A 27,448-nucleotide genomic window follows, 5' to 3' on the forward strand; every position below is an offset into this window, starting at 1 on the left:
AAGGATAAATGAGCTGATGATGAAAGCCTAGCTGACTGACAGCTATAGCAAATGCCTTGACTGCAGGTGCTTGAGGCTTACTACTATTAATGGCGGTTACCACTCGGATGCCTCAGTTACAGAATCCCCAGTGGAATGAACGGTTAGTGGCAAAGATACTTCTCAGAGCTTGGTTAGAACACTGAGGTGTTGAAGGTTAAGAATTAATGGAGTGTTATATGTTGAGGATTTGGACCAGTAATTTTAACTACACTCATTTGCTAAGTTTTTGTTAAAATCTATTGTTAAAGTCAACTTCTTGAAGTTCACTCAGATGGAGTAATCACAAGATACCATGCTATTTCAGATAGCTGTTTTTAACAGCTAAGTGTGACTTAAATATTTAAGATCATGAAGAGAAACATGATACACAAGCTTTTTTTAAGCAATCATGGCATGTTCTCTTCATGTGTTTTTCTGCAGTAAAACCTCCTACCTCCATTATCCACTTGGAGATGCATTTAAACACCTTACACGGAAGTGGAGAAATGTTATCCCACCTCTTTTGCAAACTTTCCTTCTGTTTTTACATACCAAGTAACTCAACTGAGAACTTTTTGCACATAACCGTATAAAATATTCTGGTCTTTAGTGTCTCACAAAACAACAATCAGTGAGGGTCAGCACGTTTACAAGAATACCTTACAAGATTGCAGAACATCTAATCTTTTGCATTCAAATTCTAGCAGAAATGTCTGGAAGAAAAGGTATCTCAGAAAGCTAGGCATGAACAGTCTCCACTTCTGAATTTCTGCCTCTGAATTCTTCTACTTTCATACAGATAAATTAACTTGCACTTGTAATCTCATTAACCAAGAAATTCTCGCAGTATCTTACATACCATTACACATTTTTTTTCTTTTTGTTGCATATAACAATTTATACATATAAAGCCCTCCATTACACATATTCCTTGTTTAATATACACAAAAAATCACTAATAACTGAATATAGTCTCACATACTGTCCAGGTCTTTTTGGAAAATAAAGTAACAGCAACCTGCTGAATCTTGCTAAGGAGAGATTTTGTGATTTTTATTGGACCATGCAAATAACTGTGATTACTTATGCTGCAAAAAATGTTAGTAAAAAGTATTTTGAAAGTCACAAATCAGGAAATATAATCTTATAAACCATGAAAATATACATAGTAATATCTCAATTTACTACACCTGTAATTACATTTAATGCAACAGAGAATAAAATTCTACTAAAACCCACTTGAAGTCACACAGCCAGACTGACACACCTCTTTGTTGATTTAAACTGTACCTTTAAACATACTGCAATAAATCTGCAGCTTGCCTAATGTTAATAAAAAATATGCACTAAACCAATTGTCATGGTATATAATTGTAGTAAAATAATAAACAGCCACAGCCTGAATAATGTTTGTAGTTTGTTTAAGTCAACCATCAGTCAATTGTCAAACACTTTTTTTCCCTGAATAAAATCTTTACTATAGATTTAGGGGAATGAACAAGAGTTAAAACCTCATGCAGGTGACATTCGTGAGATATTTTTCTCATCATCCAGCAATAACTGATTTACTTTTTTCTTCTTCATTTTATTCAACCAAATTGCTACAACAGTTATCAGGAGTTTTACATTGTAACATTTACCTTCATGTGTGGTCCTCAAAAACTTGTTTTTTCTCCACAAAACAGAACATTGACAATTGGATAGGTTATTTCTTGAGGGCAGTGAAAATAATGTTGTTTACTGCTGTTTTTCTAGATTTGTACATATAAGGCAGCCCTGAAATTAACTCCTTGGGATGGTTAAATAAAGTAAAGTAAGCCCATTCATTGTACAGCAGAACCAATAACTCATTTTAATCCCATGTTAATATACTTTTGCCTAGATTTTTTTAGAAATAGACTGATTCTGTTCCATTCTGGTGCAAATTAGGTACCCTATGCACATTCTGAGCATGCCTTGATAACCACAGATTCCATTATGTGTTTAATAATTGACTATTCAATAGAGCATTGATGCATTTTTGTCTGGAACTAATTCACCTTTGTCTGTGTATCAGCATGAATGTACAGTGAATTACAGATAGGGTCTTGAAATGTAAAGTCCATATGCTTTATTCAGCCAAGGTTTTTTAAACTACATATTCATGACAGGCACTGCTTGGAAATTAATATCCTAACTTGTATACGCTAGTATAAATACAAAATGATTTATTAGAGCAATGATTCATTGAAAAGCACCTTGGACCTTTATCAGGAAAGCAGCACCTTCTGTAACTGGTCCGACATCGAAAACTGAATTACTCATTGCTGTATTTGCAGAGATGTGTGTGACATAGCATATCAACAAATAAAAACAGTGGTTAATGTATTTAAGTCATCAAGTTAAAAAAAAGCCACAGAGACTATTGCTATTATTCATACACGTGAATATCTTTGTGGCAGAAAAGTAAGCATAAGAAAGCCCCCACTGTTTCATGCAGACCTGTTACCCCATCATTGCCAACTCGGGGAAAAAAATGTTTGTTACAGAGCACTTATCCACAAACACAGAATGCTGTATCTCAAAAAAAAAAAAAAAAAAACCCAAAACAAAAAACCCACATCTCCATCACCTCTGTTCTTGCCAAACAAATCTAAGCAAGGTCAACCAGCCTTGATAGTTCTGAGCACAAACTTACTGATTTAGGCCACACAACCCCACTGAATTCAGTCAGTATTAGCTGAAAATGAAAAATAAGACTGAAGAAAACAATCTCTAAAATTTTCAACAAATGACATTTAATCTCAAGGAGAAAGAACAGTTATTTTTCTCCATTGGGAAAAATTATCTTTTAGTTGTACAGTAACCAAACTACTTTTTCATCTTCAGAAGCTGTATATCTAAAGGTGGGGTTGGTCTATAATATGTCTATCAAGCCAGCATCTTATAGAGCAATAAATTCATATAAAAACTGCATGTCACTTTGCCATATAATGATGCCTTTGAGTTTCCTCCAACGATAGCCAACGCCTAATGCTTCAAAAGTAACCAGCAAGCCCTGAAGTAAGGTATCAGTTAATTTTATTCTGATTTGTAGAATACAAATGTTAGATGTATTAGCCTGTTACCAGTTCTTATAAAACACCCTGCTTGCCCCAAACGCAGCAATAGGTCAGTGATATCCTACGGACAATTACAGACTATAAGAAGTCTTACTCATTTCACCTACTTATTCCAGATTTGCTGTCTTCACTTTCACTTTGGGTTGCTTCTGGTCATTAAGTAGTAATTAGTAAGTCCTTCATAGTTTTAATTCTACCAGTCAAATCTGGTGAAAGCTTGCTTCTATCTCGTAATTTCATCTGTTATGCTATCTTATAACATGTATAGGCTGACATAAATCATGTTATAATATATGGTAAACAAATTATAATATTCAATTTAGCATTTCAAGATATTTCAATTACAGAACATACTACTACTTTATCACTATTAGCAAGTATTTATTCACAGATAACTGCACAGCACGCTACTATTTCAAACATCTCTTAGCAAGTTACCTTAATTCTTACTGTCCTCCCAGCCATCCATCCCAGTTCTTTGGTTTTAACCACTTAATGTGTCCACTCTAAACCATAACAGACTTTCTTCCCTTACTTTCCAGTTATTTATTTTCCCTCAGAAGTTTTAAGGCATACTTTAGAATATAAAGTACCTTTTATTTTGCAAGATAACAAAAAGGCACTGCAAACATTTTTAACCACCAATGTGCAGCTGTATGTTGAGAAGCATTTAATTAAACCGGATCATGTTTTGCAAAAGCTATGGTAGAAACCACTATGATGATTACTCTCCAAAGTTCCTATGCAAGTGCACTGTTTCAAAAGCCTCATTCAAAAGGGCACACTATCGCAGCAGTAACTCACACTTGCAAGTTCAACATATACCCAATTGGATGCATTTTTAAATTCTATTTTATAGCTGCTACATTTTGTTCAATAAATACTTTTTGTAACCCACCTGTGGTTGTTGATGACCTAGGCGATTCCTTCAGGTATATGGAAAGAATTTAAAGTCTTGTCAGCTGCAAGCTATTGGCTCAGCTGTAGCAGTGGGACCACTGCAATTACTCCATTATCTTTTAAGTCTGGATCCCATGTTATGAAAAAAAAAAGAAAAAAAAAAAAAAAAAAGCCAACAAACCACTGAAAGGACCCGACCCAGGATTTTTAGGAATCTAGATTCATTGACTTCTAACATGTTTGCAATGTCTAAATTTTATTTCCCTGGGAGCTGCTGGTTTAACTACACAGCTATCCAAGTGTTAAGCAGCTTCATTCTTGACTGGATGGTTGTCTGCGATTGTGTCTTATCTGTTACTGGTGGAGCCCTCAACAGGAAAAGTCAATTTAGCAATTTTCTGAAGCAAATGATAATTTATAAGATTCAGACTCTATTCACGGTCCAGTTAGAGAGTTGGGGAAATCTCCCCAGTGATTTTTCCAGAAGTTTGATGTGGTCATGTTATACTTAAGAATATTTGTACTCTTTCACACCTTTCTTTGTTGAGAATACCGTTGAGAAGTACCATTGATTCCCAGTGATATATTTTGCTCCACGTTTGTTTAACAAGATAGGCTCTTTACCTATTTCTATGGTATTACAGCCCTGATATGTTGCACGTTCACACCCATACTTTTGTTTTTGTTGGGACTGTGATTACAGACACATGGACAACAAAATACTGAACATTAAGATCTTAATTACATAGCCTGTTTTTCCTTGATTTTTTTCTTCAAGACAACTGATACTCATTTATAACTCAGAAAGCTGCTCTTTTTCTGTTTGCACATAACTCTGGTAAGTTGTCACTGCATTTAGCAAAATGTGTCTTGGGAAAATGATAAAAGGGAAAATGCTTTCAATTGAAGACTTTGGGAGATAATGTAGGTTCTGCATTAGCTGGAAAATTACTGACATTTTATTGCATGAGGGATGCTGTTTTCTAAGTGGATACTTCACCTTTTAAAGGGTTTATTACAAGGTTGGCTATACACTGTACCATTAAACACAGATTTTGTCTTTCATCAACAATGGCAAGCAACAACACTGTTCTAAAGCTCTAGAGATATTTCAGCTGCTGACGGCTTTTAAGTAGTGAAAATAAACCAGCAGCTTCTCATTCCCAAGTTATTTTATGCTCTTCATAGTTGGCTCTCTTGGTTCTCTGTATGCAGTCTAAACAAGTTGTCAAATGCCCCACCCAGGACTAAAATGAAAATGCACTCAAAGATATGTAGGAAAGGAAGACTGCTATTAAAATATTCCTATTTTTAATGAAAAACAGACCAAGCACTACTTATTGTTGTTTTCTGTCTCTCTTTTAATACGCATATATTGCCAGTTGTTAGCACATCACTGTCAGCTACTCTATTTTCAAATAATAATTAACAATGACAGTTATGCAAGATTTTATAGCTCTCCTGAAGCAAAAAATCTTGACACAGCAATAATGAAAAGAAAAAAACCCTTAGGTTTGCTTTTCACAGAGCTTCATATAAAATATTCTTCTCTGCAAGGGTTTATTTCACCAGTGATCTCTGCAGGAAGAACAGAGCTAAAGATAAAGTTAGGCACTGCCATCAGATTCTGAATTGCCTGTGTACGGACAAGCCAATTAGTGACTAGCAATAAGTCATCAGGTGCAATTGAAAAGAATATGCAATCTGGCTTTCCCTTTCTCAAGAGGCACTTATCTTCTCGTCTATTGCAGCTATAACTTGAAACTCCTCTGCAGTTGCCATCTGGCATGTAAGTGTGGATCTGGGCCTAAATGAGAAACAATAAAGATGGATGAAAGCCTTGATGCTTTGCGCTGCACAATACTGCTTTGTAAAAGATCCTTTATATTAAATTATACCGAAATCAAGATTTTGAGCATTATATTTATGCCTCACCATATCATTTTAAAGTTTATATAAAACAGATTAAATAATCTTCTAGCCAAGTCATTAAAAACTAGACTGGTGGGGGCTGAGAGAGAGAGAAATCCCCTTGGTGACGAAGATAACAGAAACCAAGAAAGAGAACTATATTACAAAATGGGTAAAATGTGACATTTACATCACATTTAACTTTTATGCTGTGAAGTACGATATTGCAGGCTTTAAAAACTGTATAAATATGGACAGAAATTTATATATTTTTAATTAAAACCATACTGCACATCAATAGTCCTTGAGGGGGCTGGCAGTATTAGCTACACAGGAAAGGCAGGCATCTGAGTGACATTAAGGGGTGGCAGCTGACCATCACCTGAGTAATGCTTCCCACTGCCTGGTGACGTTGTACAGATTTCTAAGAGCATGAGTACCATCACCACGTGTGCACAGAGGGGATTCTTCTGTGGGAAAAGTGACATTGCAATAATTCCTCCAAACACAAAAAACACACAACTGACCACTTTGTATACAAAAATCCTGGTGTACTAACCATAAAATTGGTTATGAGCAGGCAAAAATTCCTTAGTTTCCTCCTGACATCAGTAGAGGAGGAGCAGAAAAGGAGGTCACATGGGGAAAAAACATTGTAACTATGGTTTGCTCCCAGAAAATAGCAACAAACTTGAGCATTTCAGCAAACCTGTGTGGCTCTGGCAGCAGGAGTCAAAGCCTGGATTAAGCCATTACTTAAGAGTGGAGAAATAATGAGCCTTTACAGCAATTCCTCTTAGATAAGCAATAATGAAATCCACATATTAGACCCATTTTTCTGTTACACAACTCCATGTTACAGAGAAGCTATTCTACAAATTACAGAGCTCCCCAAAATATGACAGTTCTGTTCCACAACAGACCTTCAAGATTTTGAAATTATTCTCTGTTCTGCACTGAAAGAACACAAAATCCTCTCAGTATCTTTGTATAACGGAATTGTGTCAGATACTCAATTTTATGAAAACCCATATGCTTTCCAGTATTAGACTTGTTTTCTTTTCTCTCTGCCCTATCTGTGCAAGAGATCAGTGAGCCCTATGCAGTCAAAACCTCATCAGAACAAATATACCACCATGGTACATTTCAGTTTTGACTAGTGCTTTATTTTAACTAAAAGTAATTTAATTAAAATTATTCCGATCATTACAGGACTGTTCCCTGCACGTTAAACAGAATCAATGCCCAAAACTTTGTTATTCCTCTCAAGTATACCAGTGTAAAGTTAGAAAGGTTCTGTTCAGGCTAAGGCGGCAAAGAAGTTACTGTCATCTATCAGCATATAAGTTTCTTTTTGATTCAATTTAATTCTTGGTAAAAGATGTAAATCTTATACTGTATTCTCATGGCAACCTTCTTTACTACTGGAGTTTCTGCTCAAGAGACTCGGCTGACTTGGCTCTCCCCACACACTGCTCTGCTCATAGCTGTGCTCCTACCGCCCTTCCCTTGCGAGGCCACTGCCCAACTCAGCACAGGAACATCTGTCCAGCCACATCAATATGCAGAGATCCAGCAAGTGCCAATATGGGATCACATCACTGAAAGAAGCTTTAACTCTGCTGGTACGTACACCCATGTGCCACAGTGGGGGGCATTATAGTACTAGTATTTTTGTCTTGGTTCTTTCCAAATTTGAACAGAACTATAACAGCAAAACAGGAATGGTTTCCCTTTGGTAACAGTATTAGTCCCACTTTCAGCTCTGCAGAACTATTAAATCTCAAACTTCCAGTGATGTGGAGGCTTTAGGTATAAAATGATGCTGTGGTTTCCAGTACAATTATTAAAAATTCCTGCAGGTAAAACTGTAGATTACAGAGGAAGAATACAATAGCTTGCTAACATCCATCAAGAGATATCCCCAAGAGCTTAAAAATGAAAAGCAAGGTGCCAAATACTTTTTAAAAATCCACTTGAAAAAAACACTGCCAAGTTTCTTGTATTAAAAAATCAATTTTCAAATGATCATACAAAGATTCTCTCGGACCGCCTATATGTTGTTGTTGTTACTTCCAGATACAACCTTGCACAATTTTTTTTAAGAGTCATTAAATTACCAAACATAACCCTAATGCTGAGATTTTATCAACCAATTATACCACTCACTATGCTGGAAAGATATGGAATGTTATCTGAAACATCAATGCAAACAAAACGAGCTATTTTAACTTCACTACAATTCAAAATACAAGCAAGTAAAATCAATGACCAAAAGGAAAAGACAAAACAATTGGAAGACAATGCTTACCAAGATAGAATCGATATATATTGACAGAATTTTACAAACAGTGGAGGATTAAGCAGAGAATAAAAAACCAAAACAAAACAATAAAAAATGCATGTGTGACAGACTCTCTAATAAAAGAAAAAAAGAAAGAAATGAATCAAACATTCCATTCTGTTCACCTATGACAAAAAGCTGCTTTGATTGTCACAGAACCTAAAACAAGTGAGAAATTTTTATCTTCTAGATAAATCTTCATCTTCCTTGCAGCCAAGTTAAAAAGTTTTATTTGTTATTTGAGGCCTTTTACATTGTTGGGGCTTTTTCTTAGCTTTCAAATAAAGCTTTGTATTCTGCCCTATCTCTACCTTTACTCATTTGTCTTCTGCAGCTTCAGAGGAATATAGCACACTGGAGCCTGCTTTGCTTTGTTTCTGTACTGCTTTTTATCCTTTCTGAGTTCTACTGCTCACCTCAGTAACAATGGATTTGCTAATGTTTGCCTTTAATTCCAATAGCAATCAAGCAACTGAATGATTTTCATTTGCAGGAAGTTAACGTTTTCTTGTCCATCCGGATTTGTAATATTTGATTTAATGTTCAAACTAACCGTAACTGCAGCATTTAAGTAATGTAAAAATAAAACCTTGTGTATTTACTTCATAGATTAAGCTGAGTGAATGATCACCTCATTGTCCAAGCCAAGACTTCAAGCTAATGCTTTCCAATTATGTTATGGAGGGTAAAGGTTAATGAAGACTTCTCTCATGTTTCTCTTCTCCATCTCCTCCCAATAGAATTTTTTTCAGATCTGAACTACGCATCAGTAAAGGGCAGATGCCAAGAACTAAAAGATTATGCTGACTTGTCATGCTGCTGTTTTGGCAGATTTTACAATTACAAGGCCTAATTCTACAGCCTTGATGTGCATAGCTTATGTAAGAACCTGGGAGCTTTGTGTCTCGAGAACTCCAGTGAATGCCAAATTTCGTACAGCAATTCATAGCATCTGGAACAACTTTGGCTTGGAATTTCATACTTGTAGTTTTACACTTTGACATGGGTATTCTAACTCATGTTTTACTTAAAAGTAATAGAAGAGTACCAGATTAGTCTTGTTGCTCCCAGCTCCCACTGAAACAAGTCCAGAATTGAAACCCATGAAAAAAAGCTACTGTGATAAAGAGAGAAGCTGGTGCAGTGGTTGCCATTATCTTTAGGTAATTGTCAAAACATGACATGACTCTGTAGTGGTAACTTTGTCTTAATTGCTGGAAGACAGGTTTTAATTAGTTCATTTTCATAATTAGCTTGGAACTTTCTGTGGTTGGTTGTTCTTCCCTTGCAGTGTGGCATCTCAGCGCTTCAGCTCTTGCACGCTTTCTTGTCTGATACTGATCTCTTCCCATATCATCTCTTTTACATCGCTGCACTTCAGGCACGATTTGCAATTTCATCCACTTTCAAGAGGGCTCAATGGAGAACACAGTTTAGGATCAGACCTACTGCTCTGTTTGGTTACCATCAGCAAATTATTCCAGCTACCGCTCAGTTCAAAAAGCATTTTATTTATTAAATAGTTTCCTAAAAACTCTAATTTGAAATGGAAAGGTTATGTTTAAAGGCAACAAGGAAGAAATACCTATTGCTACAACTATGATTCAGTTTACAACAAAAATTATGAAGGACAGAACCTCGGCTACCATAGAACTGTTCCCATTGAGGTCAGTAGAGCCACATTAATTTGTGTCAGATGCTCACCCTTGGGTTTCAAGCTTGATGCACAAGATTCAATCTTTGAATTGGTTTTCTTTTTCGTAAATGAAGCACAATGTTTCCTTTTATAGGGAATCTTATTTATTCCCAAAACACATAAAAGTAATTCAAAATCTGCAAAGAGGAGGTTTTAATTCTAGCTACTCCTTTTCAGAATAGGCTTTGTATGTTTAGTAAGCCCGGTCAGCAAAAAGAAATGATCCATTATGCACTAGGATGTCAGCTTCATAAAGTTTTTCAAAATTGTTTTTTTTTCTCTCAAAGGGAGTTAGGGGAGTTATTTTTTCTGTAATCCCTATTGTTTCTTGCAGATCTGTTGATAAGAAAGATTATTTATACATAAACATTAGTTCATTTCAAAACTGCCTATCTGGCTTTTCATCATTATACAATCCCACAGCATTTTAAAGCCTGTGCACCTATAGTCTAGGCTGCTTATATGTAAGAACTTGTTTGTGTAGTCTTTTTGCCTGTATTAAATGATAAAAAACCCACTCTACCACTAACAATACTGTTCCCCTAAAAACTTGAAACTTTGTGGGAATAGGGTACAGCAAGAAAAGACCAAGGAAATATCATGGAAAAATACATAGCCACACACAAGCAAACAACAATTTCAGTACTGCCAGCACTGCTACTTTAATCATCCTGGGGTACAGCTCCAGGGATCATTTGCTTGTGTGAGAAATTTAGCATTAGGGAGAAAGACCCAAACCCATATTTATATACACTTAAAAGCAGAAGACACAATACTTTATATACTTATCTGGATCATTTTTTTTTTCTTTTAAGCTTGTGCCTCCTCTGGGGAGCCCAGTTCATGATTTCATACTTTCTAAAGTTATGCCTAAAAAGTATCTACCCTACCCCCAGTCACAAGCCAAAGACCCAGATGCTGAAACCATTCCTTGGGCAGCCTTCAGCAAGGCCAGCCAAAGGTCTGAAGCACAGCTCATGGCCTCCATGCAGGAGTCAAGTTTTATCATTTACATGTGCATTTCACACAGTAAAGCTTAACAGTACAATCCACGACCCTATTTATTTTTTACCACAGTGTCAGACAAGAGGAATTGTTGTGCTTCCCTGTAACATTACAAAAAATAGGAAGTTTTGGGTAGATTCTAAAACTAACTGGTGACATTCTGTCATCTCAAGAAACTAGATTTTACATGCCTAAGAATTAAAAAGAACAAGCAAATGACTTAAAACTCTCCAGACTTCAGGTTTTTGCTTAGAATCTATTTAACACACATTTTATGACATTTGTTTCTTTTGCAAAATATTAAATAGCTGATGGAGCAGAAGGGGACTCTTATCCATCAGAGAAACTGAGCTTCGTTATTGCAAGCCTCTGAGAAAGCCACAAGAACGTGCAAACTCTTTTCGGCTGCAAATCGATCTCACAACCCTGGGGCCGCAGAACCCATCCTTAAAAACCGAAATAACAGCAGGATGCCAAAAGTTTAGAACGTCACATTCAGGTGAATACAGGAGTTAATGCGTTGCCTTCCCCGCTCCCTACCAAGGGGAGGCCGCCCTGCAGGGCCGGCTCAAGGGCAAGCGGCGATGCCCCAGCCGCAGGGCTGGCAGGGGCCAAGGCAGCGCGGCGCCAGCCCGGGGCGAGCGGCACCGCAGGGCCGAGGAGGGGCCAGCCCCGCTTGTCCTGCACGGCGCGACACCGGCCCGGCAGCCGCGGTAAGGACGGCGGGCAGGATGCGGCGGGCCGAGGGCAGGCGGCGGCGGGAAGGAGCCGGGGTGGTGGCGGCGGGGCCGCGGCCCTCCCGTGGTGTCGCGGCGCGGAGCTGTCCCCGCGGGGCCGCGCTCCCTGCGGCGAGGCCGGGTGCGGCCCTTCGGCAGCCGCCTTGCCGCTTCTTCGCCCCCCCCCCCCCTCCCCCCGGCAGCTGGGCCCGGGGGGAGCCCGTAGCGCGGCGGGATGGCGGCGGCGGCGCTGGGCCCGGCGCTCCGCTCCTCTCGGGCCGGCGCCGGGGCCTGGCGGCTGTGGCCGCCCCGCGGACCGGGCGAGGGAGACGAGCCGCAAACGTGGTGCGCGGCCGGGCGCCGGCTGGAGGAGCGGGCGCACGGGCACCGGGGGCCGGGGCGGCGGGGAGCGGGCCGGGGCGCCGTGCCCCTGCGTCCCCCGGGCACCCTGCGGGCTGCCGTGCGCCCCGCGTCAGCTGCGCAATAAACACAGAGCCAGGGCCATATTTACAGTAGCAAGTTAAACCTTTTTATTTTTTGCCTTTTTTTTTTTTCTTTTTCCCCCCAGAACACCCACTCAGGTGCCAGTGAGAGTTACAGAAGGCAAGAGGATTTTTGGTTATTTTTCTTTTTTAATCTATCTGCCTTTCGCTGTGTAACTTACTCATATTTCTCTTCCACGTTAAGAGGTTGTTTCCCCCCTTGTGCAACAGCTGTTGTTTAGTTTTATAAATTCTCCCTGATGTTTGTTTTCTTTACGCTTTGCAGCAATACAGCATGTGTGAGTAGTGCATTTTTCAGGCGTTAATTTTTACTAAAGTCTAGTTACATTATGTGATTCTAGCAGTAAATTAGCTTCCTGCCTTTACCTTCAGAAATGCAAATTTTAGAATTTAGCATAGCTATGATAAGCTAATTAGCGTTCAGGTGATCTGAAAGACCTTTGAGAAGCCCAGAGATGTCGGGGAGGAGGGAGGGGGGCACTGAGGACACAATAGATGGCAGTCCTGTCAAAGGGGAATTTGAGCTATTTGAGGTTCTGCCTTTTAAAATCATTTAATGAGACAAACCAGATTTCATAGCAGTGATGATTTCTAAGGTCATAAAATGTTTAAGTGGCGTAGCAGGTGAAGCTGGCTGGGTGATGTTGTTGGCCCCCAGCTTGCTGGCCTGTCTGTGGCCAGGAGGGCTGCCGGAATTTCAAAAGCCAACTTCACAGCTGTGGTTTTCCCCCCATACTGTTTGTTTAGTGCAGTGCTCCACTCAAAAAAATGCTGTAGAAGCCTCTTTACTCACCAAGCATTGTGTATTTTTCTCAACAATAACAAGAAGAAACCAAGAAATTAGCTATTGTAGGCTTACAAAGTTAACAGAGATCTTCAAACACATCAGAAATGCTGTACTGTGTCAGACTCAGCCTAGCATCCCAGGAAATGGAGAGAGGAGATCCAGTTTAGGGAAACTGACCTGGCCACATGCTGCCCCTTGTACTCCTGCCACCAGCCACAGCAGCTTAGGGACACCACACATGCACCTGGCCTCCCAGTGCACACTTCAGCCTGTTGTAAAAGTTGTGTTCACTGGCTAGCCCCTACATCTAGTATTGCAGGGAGAAGGTTTGCACTCTGTTTATCTAGTGTCTTCATCATTCTGTAAAACTCAGCTGTAGCTTCCCCAAGCTTCTCTTCTCCAAACCAAACAGTCCCAGACGTTTTTTTGCCTCTGGGATAGTGGTAGCTCCATTCATTTGACCATTTTAACTACCCTTCCTGAGCTGAGACCAGAACCGGTCACGGTAGTCAGAACGGGGGCCTGTCCAGGTTTTCTGTAGTGCTAAAACCAATACCCTGTGTAATGGTCTCAGTACTTCCCTCATGATGCCCAGCATTTTGTTGGCTTTTTGATTGTCCCCCCAAAACAGGGGAGGCACTGTCACAGTGTTGAAGATGGTAAAATTGTATGGTTATTAATATTTATTTAAATTATTATAAGAACTTACAAACATTTAGGGTGATAGTTGCAGTGTGATTGTTGTTGTAATGAGGTACATAATTTCATAGTAGTTGTTTCAGAATCTTATTTCTTTTTCTTTGGATAGCCAGAAATCCCTGTACAGGTGAGATTCTTAAAGAGCAAGCAAAACAGTTCGGATCACACAGGTTTGTATCATTTCCTTGAATTCTTTGGTTGTACAAGATGAAGCAAGTAGAATTCTAAATTGATCATTTAATTAAAATATAACTATATCAAGCAATGTGAACTCTTGAGCCTAGGAGCCATTTACTTAAACTGCCTCATTGCTATGCAAAATCCTCAGTGTTAGTAGGCAAATTCACATATTAGTGTAAGCATTATGTGCATTCCTTTCACTTTGATGGCTTAAAAATTTAATTGCAAATAGCCTTCTCACTGTTAAGTGTGCTACACTGAGGATACCTGGATGCTACTGAATTGGTGCAGGAGGGCATGTTGTTTCAAACAGCAGCTTTATATAGTCATTGCTAACCTTAGCTGTTCGTTCAGTTGAGTTTGTTGACTCTGGCAGTAACTAATAGATCAAGTTCCAAAGGAAAATGAGAAGCCCTATCCTGCATTTAGCAAACTGAGCAATGCTATATATTGCAGAATTCCTTCTTGCTTCCTGGAGGTGGTCAGGTAAACCTTGAAGCATAGAAAGATAGCTGCCTTAGTCAAGTTTTTAGTTTTAATTCTTTACTTTGATGGAAGACCTCTTCCATATAACTGTAGAGCCAGTGAGATGTTGTTTTCTAACTACATAAACAGTGTCAGGAGTTATTTATATATATACTATTATTTTGCATCTGAATGCTCTGCAGGAGTACTTTTAGGGGGTTTGTTAGTTTGCTACCTTTTAAAACCAGCTTTATAAGAACAGATTTTAGTGATTGAAGATGGTTTCTTTACCACTTAGATATCTCCTATTTGTGTGCAAGCTGTATTTCTATTACAAGATTTGCCTTAGGTTCTGCTAAATGTATTTGGCTAATTATAAGAAAATTGCAGAAGACGTTGATAGAGGAAAAATCACTCTGAATGGCTTCTCAAAAGGAACTCTTGAAGTTTTAGTACGGAGTTTGTTTGGACAGACAAGTTGGTACTTTTACTAAATCAGCAGTTTGTTTGCTTAAAAATAGCCACCCTGGGTTGCAGTTCTGCATGTATCCTTTTTTCCTAGAAATCAGTATATTGTTCTTGTGGATGACTGAGTCATACATGCCAACAGAAGGATGACTATTGGTTACTTAGAATCGTTTATGCAACTGTAGAAGAAAAAGCTTATTCATTAGTGTGATAAGGGCACAAAGAATAGGAAAGGAGCTGAGTGTTTGGTGTTGAGAAATCACTAGGGATTATTGAATAAGCAATTCTAAAGATCATACTGCAGCGAATACAAGAAGATGCCAGGAGCTGATTGTATTCTTTTGACCTTGTTGAAATGCTACACAAAGGTGCGAGACTGCTGTTGTGTAATGCAGGCTGAGATCCTGCATTACCCGGCAAACACTGAACGTTTGTCGTTTGCCAAGCCGGTCTTTTTTAACCTATTTTCTGCATAGTTCTGGGTTAGTGTAGTATCATTTGCTTTGTAACCAGACGAAACTGCTACAGAGCTCTGTGTCTAAGCATTGCTGAATGTTTTATAGGCAGTTAGAATGAAATGCCTTTTTTAGAAAATGGATGTTATTCCATGTTTTTCCCAGACAACACAGAGAAAGAATGTGAGAGTGTTATGCTGCGGCTTGTCTTTAAATTTTTACTGTTCAAGGACAACAGCTAAATCTGAATGTATATATGCATGGCAACAATATGGAAGTTCACTGTTGAGTTGCATAAATAGTGGTTTTTGAACTCCGTGTGGCTGAGTTGCTGAATTCCATGTTGCTGATCAGGCAACAGGCACCCTGTACACAGGATTATTTTGCAGGACAAAGGTCCAGAATAAGAATATTAAGGAAAATACATTCTACAGAATACTGTCATGCAAGTATCTATGGGCATCTTACTGGCTTGACTCTGGGCACCAGGCACTTTTGTGTCCCACTATGTGATTCTAGTTATAAACCTGCAACTCACAGACTTAAAAAATTGTGTTGTAGTTGGCTTGAATTCACCTGCACTATTTTGTGTGTGAATTGAGAATAATTCCTTAGCACAATGTTAAAAAAAAAAAAAATCATATTCTGCTTAAATTTTTTGCACTTGAAAATTATTTAAGGAAATACTGTGTTCATTATTAACTTGAAATTCGGTTTTAGCATGTGTTTCAGACTGTATGAGTCCTGTGGTCATTTTATTATTTATATGTTTCATACTTTGGCCCTGTGCACTTTTTATAGTCAACTTTCTTGTTTAGTGCCTTTCAATCAGTTTCTTTTTGGCAATGGAGCAGAAACGATTTGGAATGGAAATTAAAACCAGAGAACTAGTTTTTATTTGGAAGAAAAAAATCATTAAAAGTACAAAACAAGTGGAAGTCATAGTTAAGTTGATTTCAGAAATGTAACTGATGAAGAGGTCTTGTTGGCCTTCTGTGAGAGGGGATTTCCCCACTGATACAGCCTGAAATAAAGAAATTGCAAGAGTGAAGTATTGTCTCTGGAGAAGAAGAGATAATTCTGCTGAGGCTGCTTTCTCTGTTAGCCGCCAAGGCACTTGGAATTTGGGCCAGAGACATGTTGCAGTTTTCTGTGAGGTAACTTGTCCATGGGTAGCTTTTTGGTCACTACCATTTACTGGGAAAATTGCTGCCTAGACAAAGCTGAATTAGAAATGTCAAGTACCACCAAATTAAGCCAATCTTAAGCAAAAGAAGCCTATGTGTTACTAAAGACAATATTTGTTGTGCTTTGGGCCATTTTCACAGGCAGACATGAAAAAGCCTGGATGGTTTTATGAGGTTGTATAAGCTGCTGCTCTAGTGGAGACTGCAACGAGCTTGGAGGTGATTAGATTTGGGAGTTTATTTGAAGCTGATTTAGAAACTGCAACGGGACTTGCATTTTCTGACTAGAAGTCTGGTGTGGGGTTTGGAAGGGGCAACTTAATACTTCTGATGTGCTGAATCTGATAGAAAGTCATATATACTATCATACATTTTGTTAATGACTTTCCAATAAAAGAAATGAGGTACACCTGACTCACTGGAATTTAACAATAATATGATCCATCATGTGGCCCTGAAAAAGCTATTTTAGAGGATTAGAGTGTCATATTAGGCTATGTGTAGTATTTATGTGCACCTTGTAAAATTCTTCTTGGCTGGGGCGAGTAACTTTTTGATGAGCAAATAAAATATCACCCTAGATTATATATTTTTCATTTTTTCTCTCACCCAGATATTTATGTTATGTTCATTATTAAAGTGGAAGGTGGGGATATGCAGGTGAATATTTGTCACTGTTGTGGTGGATTAATTTCAGTGACAGCACATGCTGGGAGCTTACTGACTGGAGTAACTTTTGTTATGGCAGTGGCTCTCCTTAGTGACAGCATGAGAAAATCTGATACCTGGTAATATTTTTAAGGGATATTTGTGTACTGTGGTTTGCTATGATTTGGGTCAGCTACTAAAATGTATTTTATATTCTGACTTTGAAAATGTGTCTTGCAACCGTAACAACCTTAATGTCACCTGGTGTAACTCAGCTGGGCTCGGTGCAGCTACATGAATTTATACAAGGTAATGATGTGGGCCAGTAAAAGAATGAATGTGGGCAGCTTTGAACTTGTTCAAATCTAAATTTCATCTAAATTAGTCTAGATTCACCCTCACGGAAGAAGATAACACTTTCATCCTGTGCTAGGATTCAATTTATTTCTGCTCTTTGCAGAAATTTTAGCTCAAGAGTGGGTCTGGCTCAGAGCATGCACATATCGGTGTCTTGTCCTCCAGTTTACTAATTTAACAGCTCATGAATCAGACTGCACTGCTCAGCACACCATTGTGCTTCTGATAATTAATCAGATATGGCTCTAATTACTGACTTTCAGCAGTACTTAACTGTGGTCATCTGTAATGTCATCTATTATTGACATATTGTAGGAATATAGACAACAGAAAAAGAACTTGCAGGAATTTTCTAATGAAAATTAAAATGAATGTTCCATCATAAAGCCTTTTTTACATAGCTTGAGCATGGCCTCCTCATTTGAAGGTGTCTGCCCTTGTCTGTAGACAGGTGATGTACCATACTGTTGAAACCTGTTCTAAACTGCAGACACTCATGTAACTGGCGTTTATTAGAAGACCCCAGCCTGGCCAAGGCTGTGGGTGCATGTGCCCAGAGCAGAGCACACTGACGCAGAAGCGCTCACCAGAAGGAGCCATATGCAGTTATTGCATGAAATGGGATCATACTGGAACTTGTCTCCTTCAAACCTTATTTTCTTGTGTCTTTTTCATCATTAAAAACACCACCTATAATATTCCAAAGCAGCAAACCTTCACAGTCTCTGGTCAGAGCTGTGCTTTCTCTTGCTTCCATTATCTATGACTTTTGAAGACAGATGGGAAAGATGACAAAAGATGTTATCTTTTACTGATTGGAAGTACAACAAATGGCAGTGTCTGTCATGTCTGGAGGGAAGTTGCACAAACAGGACATGTATTTACAGAGTTTACTGACTTTTCTTCATGCGAAATCAAGCATGGTTGTTTCCTTATAAAACCAGAATTACGCTTAAAAAATTAAGTCAGTTATTGTACTCTTAATCATACAAATCTTACTAATACTGCTTGATAATAGTGATGTTTACTGACATATTCCTAAGGTTTCTGTCAAATGCTGGTAAACTAGTTGAAAGTAGAAGGTGCAGTCTTGCTGTACAAATATTATAGGTAATTATTAAAAATATTAATCACATCTGTCAAAAAATGCTTTTATAGCTCAATCTGGCATCTGTGTCTCTTGCTTTAACAAACTTTTTTCACAAACACACCGCAAGTATTTTCTTTAGAATTCTGAAATACAGGGTTTTTTTCTAGTGGGATTTCAGGTGCTTTGAATTTATTTGATCTTTTGAGGTACACACAAAGACACCATACTGAGGCAGCAAAGACTCGAATAGTGGAACAGACTTTGCTAAAATCTTGACATTTTTAAGCAAGGCAGTAGCAAATCACTTCAATCTTATGAAGGTAGTTTAGAGGTACAGTAGTTATGGGAGTGGTGGGACAGCCTTAGTACAAATGTAACTTTTCCATGATTTTCTCACCCTTCTCTGAAGAAACTGAGGACTTGAAACTGGTTTGCCAGGTAGTGAATACCTATCGATGTAAAATGTTACCATACAATTTACTGTTTCTGCCGCTTGAATGAGAGTTTGGCAGTTGCAGTAAATGAAGAAATGTGGGGGTTTGTCTGTTTCAGTGCCGATGTCTAAAAATTGTTGATTAGTACTAATGAGAGACTGTAAAAGAGAAAGGTTGGGTTTTTCCTATAACAAATTTGATTTGTTAATACCACCACCTTACAAACTCAATAAGGGAGTGCAGAGAAAATTATGTGAAACAAGTGCCTGTTCTCGGAAGTTTTGGTTGCATTCCTTCTCTGGAGCCTTAATCAGTGTCTAAATGCACCGGGGAAGGTACACAGTGCTGTTGGGTAGGACATAAAAGATCCTAAAATTGCATGTGCATAACAATGCATTATTCCTTGTAATGCATACAGTATTTTTATTAAAATAGAGGTGATACCAGTGTTGGAATTTCTTCCAAATAAATGCTGCCTGTATTCTGTTCCTTTCAGTTCCTGAGTAGGTGGAATATTTTGATGCAAGAATAATTTTAAGTACAAAAGGGATTCCTTTATAGAACTAATCACCCTCAGAGGATTTTTGAGATGATCATTTAATGATTATGGAGCACTTGCTTGTATGTAACTTACACGTAAAAGCAGTAGTTTGTCACAGATGTAATAGGGAGAAGAAGAGAGTATCTACACGATGAAGGTATCTACAGGTGCAGTCACTTCAGTTAAGGTATGTGTGAAGCTAAGTTCAGCTTCTGAAGTAGTTGAGGATTAGTTCTGATTTCACAGTTATGGGAGCGGAAGCACCGAGGTAAGGACCTGAATTCTGTAAGTCCTGAAAAACTGCCATCGCAGCACTCCTGAAAGTTGGGTACCAAGGAAATCCCAGAGAGGGAGTCTGCTTCTTGGTTGCAGCCCTTTTTTAGGTATCATGCTGTGTCCATTCTTCCCCTCCCAATCTATGTGTGGTGTGCATTTTTAATTATTCTTTCCTGTTGGAGATCAAGATACGTGTTTGACTTACTTGGAATTTCTTTTTACAGCCTTGCAACAAGACTGCATTAACAGTTGAATTATCCATGTGCACCTTCTTCAAAAGTACTTCGTATTTTAGCTAGACTTGGGAACAGCAACAGGAGGAAACAATTCTGTGTTTTATGGGGCGCCGTTAATGGAATATGCATTGTGTAGGAACAATTGCTAGGGAGCAAATTAATCACAGATTATTTATTTAACAAAGTACATTATTGATGTTACACTTGGTTGACTTTTTGCAAACATACAGCACCTAGTAGGTGCAAATTGGTATTAGCATATTTAAATTGATGCAAAAACTACTGCTTGCTTGGTCTGTAGACCATTTGGCAAGAGAGATGACTTACTGCAGTATTCAGGACTGGCTTAATGGCTTATTTTTATGGAACAGATGAAACAGAAATGTATTGCCCTGGCACAATGTGCACACTCAGTAAGTGCCTGATAACAGCACACTCACCTACTTGTTTGTAGTTTATATTCAGTTGGTAAAACTAGTTAGGTAGCCTGCTTCCTGTGTGTAGGTAAAATGCATACAACTTTGGACTGAATGTAGAAGTCTGTAATTGTAGGAACACTGGGATGCTGCAGCACTTTAAAAGAAGTGTGACTGCCACTGCCTCACATAAGATGAACAGGTCAAGAGGCTATCTCCTCTGTTTAAAGATCTGTGTTTAATGTTTTCTATTCTGTTTGATTTCTCAAGAGATCTTAGCTGAAAAATCAGTTAACTTTCCTTTTTTCTGTTATTTTAGGTGGTGTTATAATGATTTTAAACCTTCAGTTAATTGATACCAGCTGAGATAGTGGCTGAATCAGAAAGTTTTGTTTGAAATCTTAAAAGTTGTACTATACCTGTTGAATAAGTTTAGGATACACTATTTTGAGGATAGAAAGGATAAAAATGCTGCTGTCTTGATTTTTATTTACATACATAGATATTTTATATATAAGGTGTTTGGGAGTGAGTTTTCACCATGTATATATTTGAATAAAAATATTCAAAAAATATTTTGAAATGCTTCTACTACATGTTTACTTTTAGTACATTCTTGGTTTCCATTTTTTTTCTTTCTGTTTGTTGCTGTTGTTGTTTGCATTGAAGTTTTTCCCTAGAGACTGCGAGGTATAAATGAGTAAGAGCTGCAGTCAAACCATCCAGCATGCTTCAGGTGAGAAATAGAGAAGTCTATAGAATTAAAAGCTTCTTTAAAAAAAACAAAAACAAAACCAAAAAAAAACCCCATGCAGTTTATAACTTTCAAGATGTCAATGGAAAGATCAGCAAAGGAAATGTAAACCGCATTTCATCAGTATAGAAGAGACCGTATCAGAGCCGTCAGCTAGCAGATGTAAGAGCTAGAGCTGCTATTGATACATGGAATAGGGAAGAATGGGGGTGTGATTTTCCACCTGAACATGTATTTGTGTGAGTGAGGTGCTGACTGATCCTGCTTGGCTGTTGGGTAAAGTTATTTGACTGTGTCATTGGTTTTAGGTTGTAATATAAGATTGTGTAAGCCTGTTTGCAGGGCTGGATGCTGGTAACATCGTTGTAGTTATGCTGTAAACAGTTTCTGCTTCTAGAAAATTTGTAGTCTAGAATTAATTGATTTATCATTGAGAGTGCAGCATTGTCTAATCTGTGGCAACAGAATTTATCTAGCAAAAAGTTTGGACTATAGCAGAACACTTAGATATTCTTGATGACTTTTCACTTAATCACAGATACTAATGTTTTGCTGCCTGTTTCAAGACGAAAAGACCTTTCCCCATACAATGATGATACATTTACAGAATTGCTGACATTGAACAAAAGAACACGGAGTTTGATCTTTCTGAGTGAAGCACCTATAAAGTTTGCATACAGTTTTCATGTATGAGTTTGTTAGGTTCTACACAGGGATAGTATATCAGAGGAGAGAGAGGGTGCTGTGAAATGTGCTTCCTACAGCTGCGACAATTGTAGGCCGTAAGATTGTTGCTAACCTTTAATGGCTCTACAGCCTGCGAGTCTTTTCTCCCCCAGTATATCTCCCTTAGTATGATGGGAGATTCAAGAAATCAGTAAAATGAAAACATCTAAAAGAATTTTAGTATATATGTTCAGTACTAGATAGTCAAGCTACAGTAAGAACTTCGCAAACTCCCAACATGTCACAAGTGAAAATATTAAAACTTATTGCTAGGTGCATTGAATGCTGTTAAATGGTACAGTCCTACTCCTCAGAGTTTTAAATCCTCTGTAAATGAACTGATAGAATTGGCAGCTATAAAACACCAACTTGATATTGATTTAACCATTCTTGTTAATTTTTTTCTAAGTAAGAAAAGGGAACAAAGAATAAGGGAATATAAGGACTGGGAACAGTGCGGGTAGGCTCTGAGCTACAGTGCTTTGGTACACTGCAGATGGACAGCAGGATCTGGCTAAACAGAGCACAGAATCCATACCGGCTCCAGTCTGTTAACCCAGGACTGACTTCTGAAGTTTGGGATTCAATTGTCTTCTGCAGAAAGACTTAGACTTGATGGAGAGGGCTGGAGGCCAGGAGAAGGGACAAGAATGGTGCATGTATGATATATGGGTGTGAGCATTGTAGAGATTTCAGATCCTAGGAAAAGAGACCCCCATTTCACAGGTATATACATGGGACACAACTGTTTTTAATCATGCCAGATATATTCTGGATTCAGGGGTAAAAAGAGCTATGCAAATAAGTAGCTCCAAGCACAGTGACTAACTTAAACTGATTTCCTCTGCGTTTTATTGAGATGACTGACATTCTAACTAAATTATATAAGGGTTGTTTGTAAATGCACCTGCAATACTCCTAACAGCATTGTTCTCCCCCCATTCACCCTGTTCATTGCTTTTTAATGTCCCTGGTGTTTTTTTCTGTAACAGCTATAGTTTCTCCTCCCTGCTGTTCCCTGTTGTTGATCCACCATCATTTGTTGTGCTATCCAGCAAAGAAACTACGCAGGACATTGCTGATAACCTGGCTAGAAGTATTTGCCACCTGGCTGGCTGGCTGGCCACCAGCTGCTGCTTGCCCACCTCTAAGGAAGCCAAACGTGTAGGTTTGGGTGTTGCATGTGGGGTTTGTCATCTGTTGTAAAGGTACATTGTAAGAACTTATTTGAAAAAAACAAACAATAATCTGCTTTTGTAGCAGGCATACAGGCTCTGAAGTTATTAATAGGGGGTTGACAGAAAGACAGAACAAACCCTTGTTTTCTGACAAAAGCAGGTTAAAAATAAAAAACATGTATAAAACCTGACAGTTTTTAATAATAATCATAATACGAATTTCTAGAAATACTTTCTAGCCATCCCTGTACGTCCTGCACGTGGGGAAACAGAAGTGCTTGATGCTTTCCAAATACCAAAGAACATGTGTTTGTGAGGTAGTACCTCCTGCGTGCTGTGATGGTACAGGGGACTGATCTTCTGATACTTCTATTAGTGTTCCAGGAATGCACAGTTCTGAAAACAGTGCTCCTTTTACTTTGAGGAACAATGGACAGACTGCTCATTGTCAAGTTTGTTTTTTATTTTAATAATATTTTTTTTCTTTAGGATGGAGTTTTAATGTTTTGATGTCAGAATGAAGAGCAGGATACCTGTCATTCTTCTAGCTTGTGGCTCCTTTAACCCCATCACAAACATGCATATGCGTTTGTTTGAGCTGGCTAGAGATCACCTGCACCGAACAGGTCAGTAAGGTGGTGTTAGGATCACACGCATGTGGTGGTTTACTGTGAAAAGGAAGGATTTTTAACACTCGCTATAGATGTTGTCACTTTACAGCTGGCTTAATTTTAATATTCTTTATTGATCATTCAGTATGAGGCTTTCATGGCATATTCAATATAGAAAGTGTAGCATTACGTCTTCCTTTGGCTCAGTACATAAACAAGTATCATAATGACTGTTCATGAAAATAAAATGAAAGTTTCATCAGCAGTTTTAGGATCATATTCATGGAACAGGCTGACTCTTGTGAAAGAGTATGGTTAACAATTTTGAAACTGAGAAGAAACATTTATGTTCAGATTTCATGCTTTTATGATACATTGTGTTTTAATATGAGGAAGTGTTACAGTTAGCAGTTTTGACAGCAGTGTGAAACAGGAGTATAGAGGAAACGTTAATTATTCATTATCCATCTTCTCTAAGAGGTAGAAGTTATCTCCCCTAGCTAAATAATTTCCTCATAAAGGAGATGAGAAAAGTGAGATGTCAGCAGGCTGGAAAGTTTTGGCAACAAAAGAGAAAGGTGGGTAACATAAGGAACTTAAGCAAAAATCAGAATAGCTACTGAGAAGCGTTGAACTCTTAAGTTTAATCAACTACTTAGTTGCAGAGGCTTTTAATTTTTTTTTTCCATCTGGCAGCTAAAATATACACATATGTTTCTGGAAGAGGTTGGGAGGGAATCACAGTTTATTGGAACTATGACAATGAAGTTCCTAGGGAGGTGATTCAGTAGGAACCTGAACAGAAAATAATAGTAAAAGGAATTTTGCTGTCAAATTGTAGGATGGCGGGGAGAGAATTTGGTAACCCACTGATACCGTAGTGCAGTAAAAGCAGCAACTACACACTCACCACATACTGTAAGACTACTTTGACTTTTCTGAGGAAGAATTACAGAACTGGCTCTGAGGGCTGCCTCTACAAGTCTCTGTTGTCCTGTAACTACAATGATTTTGTTGCTCCCACAGAACAAAAAGGGTTACAAAGGAATTTGAATTGGTTTTTCTTACTGTAATTTTATAACTGCTTCTGCTGCCCAGGTGTGCAAGGAGTAGAAAGGTAATGTGAGACCAACTTGTAATTCTGTTTAAGCCGTATGTTAAAGTCCAGTAACTTATTTCTTTACTTTGAAAGATGGATTGAACTGGGAAATGAATTATGATTCTGTCTGAATCACAATTTATTGTCTGATCTGCTCCAGGGACTATGTAAGAAGGCTCCACCCCTTACTCAGAGCAGTTTACTTGAACAAGTCTAGTGAAATTCATATTAAAAATGAAATTTTGAAAGGCTGAAATGGAAGTTGTGTGTTACATTGCACTTGTCTAACATCAGTGCTTAGTTCTGGATAGGATGTGACTTGCCTTTTGACATCTTAGTTTAATGTATGGAGTATGAGTACATCATGCATTAGAGAAGGGGATTTCTTGTGTCTGGGCTGCTTACAGTGAAATCATTGCACTTTCTGAATGCTTAACCCAGGATGTCTACAAAGCAAGAATCCTCAGTTAGCTTGTGGAAGCTTTACCCATGCCAGGTAGAGGTAGCTTTAATTGAAGTAACTGTAAATGCAGATGTATGTGTTTATATGTATGGATACAGAAACCTGGTATATGGTCTTTCTTGGTATGGTGAAAAGAGTTTCTCAAACAAAAGGGGTTGGCAACATGCTATGAAAATGATCAATTCTGGATGCCTGTTTCATGTCAGAACCATTCCCACCAAGGAAATTAATTGATCATTCTCTCATGTTCTAGTCTTTTCCAGTTCTGCAGTTACCTAGGGAAGGAGGGAAGAAATCAGAGCTTACTTGCCGAGAAGAAGCACTAGTTGCAGACTGGGAGCTGATAGTGAGGCTGGAAGACAACAGTTATACATGCCTAAAGCTTGTTTGAAGTAGCGGTCTGCTACATTCACGTTAATTCCCTTCTCAGTGAGAGCAATGCACTTCTGAGATAACATACACACTGAATGCCTGAAAATCTAACTAGAATGAGTGAAGAGTTAACTAGCATGAGGGGTGATGTTTCCTAGGCTGTAAGAATTACTTACTTCTGGTGCTATTTTGGTATTTCTGCTTAATCACAAATCAGGCAGAAATGGTAAGTTGTGAAGTAGCTTGGCTGGAGTTGACTTCACAGTCAGGTTTTACTGTTATGAATGACATGACTATCCCTGATGTGCATCCTGACTGACATCTCCAGTAATTCTGTCTGCCAGCTTTTTGCACAGCACTTCAGTTTCAGATGCTGTCTAATCTTATTTTTCATACACCCTTATCTTAAATAGGGAATTATATTGAGTTTCTGATACTTTAAGCAGTTTCATTGCCACACATCAAGTAATTCATCCTTTTCCTGTTAATATCAGTCTACATGTGACTGAATAACTCTAATGATTCTCTTTATCTGGATTTTGTCTCTACTCATGTGAATTTGACTCTTTACACATCCTCATGTATAGCTAGGATTTTCTCAGATTCGATCCCTTTTTTTAAAATTGTTTCTTGAAACTTGTACTAGCTGTGGCAAATGCCTTTCCAGTCTGTTAAAACCTAATGTCAGATGCTTTTATTTCTCTTTGACTGTATTTCTCATTTGACCACAAAGGCAAAAGAAATAGTACTAGAATCAATCTATGTAAGATGTTTAAAATCTTGTTTCCCAGATATTGCCAGTAGAGGATACTTAGATCACCAAGTTTCCAGATAGGACCAAAAGGGATAGAGGACAAAGGAGGGGGTTATGAAAGATAAGCTGTTTCTGTCTGTGACAAGACGAATGCGAGGAGGAGGTGAAGGACAATGAGTAACTATCTTATGAAAACTTAGGAAAAATGTCGACACAATCAGTGGGTTGTGTCAGATGCAGCACTGGACAGAAGAGCTAAGAAGTCCAAGAAGAAATAACTAGTCACTAACCAGCCTTGGAAATTTGGAAGTTTATGTTGTTCAGGAGCTGCATCTGATTAAAATAGACTGATAATTTCAATAAAGGGAAAAGAACAGATTGGAACAGCAGCAAATCAGCATAAATGCAGACTTCAGTTTGATTTCGTGAAACAATTCTGATAAGTGGAATTTGAAAGAAAAGAAAAAAAAAACACAAAGAAAACCCAGTTTAATCCTACTGTTTTGATAGTGTGTATAGTAATACAGATACATGATTGGAATAGGATCAGATCAGCAGTAGTTACTGTATATACAGTAAATTTTGACAGACATTAGCTAAAATTAACTGAACTTAAAAAATGAAAAAGAAACAAATCTTTGATTTTTTTGTTTTTTTCACTACAAGATTTACAGCAGTGCTTGCTTAAATAGAGCAGCACTTGGTTAATTGTGTTAGGCTTTACCCTTGAAAGATGCAGGAAGAGGGATGCGTGTGTGGCTTAGCATCCAGAAAGAATTAAATCTATAGAGTGCATTTTGCAAAGGTGAAAATCAAAGCAGCAAAAGCATAAATGTTAAGACATTTCAAGACATACCATATCCCTAAAGGAAACACTTCTGTTCCATAAAACTCAATTTTCTGAATACTGTTATCAATACAAATAGTTTAGGTCCTAACCATTTTCTAAATTTAAGGTCTTCTTTTCTAAGTCAAGAAGTATAGGCATCTTTCTGTTCCACAAGTTTTATTGTCTTACACTAAAACCCAGCAGAATAAAGGGTGGGTGTCCCCTG

General features: G+C 38.2%; 1 protein-coding gene across 8 annotated transcripts in view; it reads left to right on the top strand.

The window, feature by feature from the left end:
* The first annotated feature begins 11,573 nt into the window (after positions 1-11,573).
* The window catches only part of NMNAT3 (nicotinamide nucleotide adenylyltransferase 3), a 32,709-nt gene continuing 16,834 nt past the window's right edge, over positions 11,574-27,448 (top strand). Inside the window, exons 1-5 of one of the 8 annotated variants that reach the window (XM_056358899.1) lie at positions 11,638-11,691; positions 13,793-13,853; positions 21,106-21,172; positions 22,909-23,080; positions 23,584-23,720. In XM_056358899.1, coding sequence (XP_056214874.1) covers positions 23,612-23,720 — 109 coding nt within the window. In that variant the 5' untranslated portion in view covers positions 11,638-11,691; positions 13,793-13,853; positions 21,106-21,172; positions 22,909-23,080; positions 23,584-23,611. Of the gene's footprint in view, positions 11,692-13,792; positions 13,854-21,105; positions 21,173-22,908; positions 23,081-23,583; positions 23,721-27,448 lie in introns of all 8 variants that reach the window. The other 7 variants (XM_056358902.1, XM_056358900.1, XM_056358901.1 and 4 more) reach the window with 7 other exon arrangements.

This window comes from Falco biarmicus, chromosome 13, assembly GCF_023638135.1.
Source record: "Falco biarmicus isolate bFalBia1 chromosome 13, bFalBia1.pri, whole genome shotgun sequence".
NCBI lineage: Eukaryota > Metazoa > Chordata > Aves > Falconiformes > Falconidae > Falco > Falco biarmicus.